Below are 3086 nucleotides of genomic sequence, written 5' to 3' on the forward strand. Positions count from 1 at the left end.
ATATATATATAAAGTATTATATAAGACTAATAATTTTGATAAAAATTTAAGAATGATAAATGTCTCTCTTAAGTCATCTCCCAATTCCACCATTGCCTCTGATGATGTCCATCAGATTAACAAAGAAAATATGTATATACAACCATGACTTAATTATCTGTCTGCATTTAAGAACTTGCATGTTGATTTGTCTTTTCTTCGTTTATTTTGTGGAGGAAATGAGGCTATTTAGCATGTGCACAATTTTTTAACATTACATTGTGGAATTCCAGCCAGCTTATTTCCGGCGAGTTTTCACTGCAACATATCAAGTTTTCTATTATTTCTTTCGTATCTATGGCGCAATATATATACCACATTAACTCTATGTAAGAACATGTAGAGATGTGTTGGAGTTGAAGTGAGCAGTCCTAATTGAAAAAGAGTGAGAAGAGGTAGAGATGGAGAAGGCCAACACATTGGTTCTCTTCCCGCTCGGTCAAATGGGTCATTTAGTTCCAATGATTGAGCTTGCAAAGCGCCTCCATCACCACGGCCTCACGGTCCATGTCCTCCTCCTAGAACTACCCTTCATCAATAATGATCCCATCAACTCCTACATCTCCAATGTCAAAGCCTCCCACCCCACCATCTCCTTCCATCAACTCCCCACCATAACCCTACCCTTCCATTCCCCCAACCCATTCGCCAACCTCATAGAAACTCTCAACCTTTCCAAGCCCTACCTTTTTCGATATCTCCACCTCTCCTCCTCATTCATTCGCGCCCTCATCCTAGACGTCTTTAGCGGACCAATCACGTGTAATATCGTAGAAGAGCTCCGATTCCCCATATACATTTTTTGTCCAATCAGTGCCTCCACGCTCTCAGCTTTGCTCTACATCCCCACCCTCCTCTCCCAAACTAACACCAACTTCAACGAATGTGTTGATGCCCCACTCCACTTCCCGGGCCTCTCATATCCCATCTCGGCTTCTTACATTCCAAGTTTCTTACTTGACCGTACTAATGAGTAAAGAGATGATCGCCTCATTCGCCCAAGTGCCCAAGCTAGCGAAGGGTGTCCTTGTAAACAGTTTTGAGGCTTTGGAACCCCATGTGATTCGTAATATTGCGGACGGTGTATGCTTCCCGGGTCTTGAAATGATCCCAATCTATTGTGTAGGGCCCATAACAGGAAGCGGGTTAAACGGTGAGCCACGTCACGAGAGCTTGGTTTGGCTAGATGAGCAACCAAGTGAACCAAGAGGGAGTGTGGTGCTTCTTAGCTTTGGAAGCTTGGGGACCTTTTCGAAGTCCCAACTTAAGGAGATTGCAATTGGGCTTGAGTGCAGCAGGCAAAGATTTTTGTGGATTGTGAGGGGCCCACCGTTATCAGAAGGGGTTAAGGGTAGTATAATGTCGTGGACAGAGCCAGATCTTAAGAAAGACATTGATGCCTGATAGGTGTGAGGAGAGAACAAGGGAGAGGGGAATTTTGGTGAGGTCATGGGCTCCGCAGGTTGAACTGTTAGAGCATGAAGCAGTTGGTGGGTTCGTGACTCACTGTGGGTGGAACTCTGTGTTGGAGGCCTTGGTGGCTGGGGTGGCGATGATTGCCTGGCCGCTTTATGCGGAGCAAAAGATGAATAAATTATTTATTGTCGAAGAAGGAGAGCTCGCGATTAATATGCAAGGAGATGAAAATGGGTTCGTGGTGGCCAAGGAGGTGGAGAAGAGGGTAAGGTGGCTGATGGATACACAAGGTGGAGAGAGCTGAGTAGGAAAGTGGAGGATGTAGGGAAGAAGGCGAGGGATGCGATAATGGATGGAGGGACGTCTCACATTGCCATGGTTGAGATGATGTTGTCTATGAGAGGTGAAGAAGAAGGTGGCGGACGACGACATTAAGATGGCGATGGGTGTGCGTTAATATTGCTAAGTTGCGTGACATGATTTTGTTTCTTGGAAATCAAATAATGATTAAAATGATTTCAATAGATGAGTGGTCATAGTGATTAAGTGCATGTAACTTTTGTTGTTAAGATTTGATTGAGTCATCTTAATGAGATTTTTATCTGTTGGTAAAACCAAACGCAAAAATTATGTGGTTCGATAGTGTTTTTTTGTTGGACCCAAGTCTTTATGTAGACATGCCTTGAGAGTTTAGATTGGAAACAGAGAGAGAGAGAGAGAGAGAGAGAGAGAGAGAGAGAGAGAGAGAGAGAGAGAGAGAGAGAGAGAGAGAGAGAGAAATTAATTTGCGAAAATGAGTAACCATTTTTTTTTCTTGGAATAGCCCATATTTATAATCATAAGTGCCTTAAATCTATCATTAGCATCATTACCCTTACTCTCTTATCAGTTAGAGGGTATAACCTTTAACCTAATCCTCCAGCGATTAAACTAACTACCCCTCTAATACAAATGACTGAATGGACACAAATATGATGGAAAGTCGTGACTGTTGAATCTTGCACTTTGCATAATATAACTAAATTTTGGCACTAGATGATGGTTGCCTAAGTCTTATCTAATACTTTTGGTAGGCTGACTCTACCAATTGTCTATGCCCGATGGGTTTGCCGGTCAGTTAGGCAGATGCCTCATTTGGTCGATCTTTTAAACTCGATTTAAAATCCTCTGAATGAAGTTCCAATCGATAGTAGGGACTTTCCTTTGAATCATTTGATTCCATTAAGATTCATGCTGACACATTTTACTGTGTATGTATTAGTTCTTTGATTTTTTTTTGCTTCTTGTTAGCTACATTAACGACAAGAAAATTATAAAATAATAAATATATTTAACACACAATGATAACTTTCTCATATTTAGTGCCCAAAAAGTCTCTATAAAAGATGAGTGGTCATAGTGATTAAGTGCATGTAACTTGTGTTGTTAAGATTTGATCGAGTCATCTTAATGAGATTTTTATTTGTTAGTAAAACCAAACGCAAAAATTATGTTGGTTCGGTAGTGTTTTTTTGTTGGACCCCAAGTTTTCTTTGTGTAGGCACGCCTTGAGAGTTAGATTGGAAACCAAAAGAGAGAGAGAGAGAGAGAGAGAGAGAGAGAGAGAGAGAGAGAGAGAGAGAGAGAGAGAG

At 41.5% G+C, this 3086-nt stretch overlaps 1 protein-coding gene across 1 annotated transcript; it reads left to right on the top strand.

Moving 5' to 3' along the window:
- Positions 1 to 440: 440 nt before the first annotated feature.
- LOC110026602 (anthocyanidin 5,3-O-glucosyltransferase-like) lies at positions 441 to 1759 on the top strand. Its single transcript, XM_020727601.1, has 3 exons — positions 441 to 1002; positions 1166 to 1370; positions 1414 to 1759. The coding sequence occupies exons 1-3, from the start codon at positions 441 to 443 to the stop codon at positions 1757 to 1759; spliced, it is 1113 nt and encodes a 370-aa protein (XP_020583260.1).
- The last annotated feature ends 1327 nt before the right edge of the window (positions 1760 to 3086 follow it).

This window comes from Phalaenopsis equestris, unplaced genomic scaffold, assembly GCF_001263595.1.
Source record: "Phalaenopsis equestris unplaced genomic scaffold, ASM126359v1 Scaffold000382, whole genome shotgun sequence".
Taxonomy (NCBI): Eukaryota; Viridiplantae; Streptophyta; class Magnoliopsida; order Asparagales; family Orchidaceae; genus Phalaenopsis; species Phalaenopsis equestris.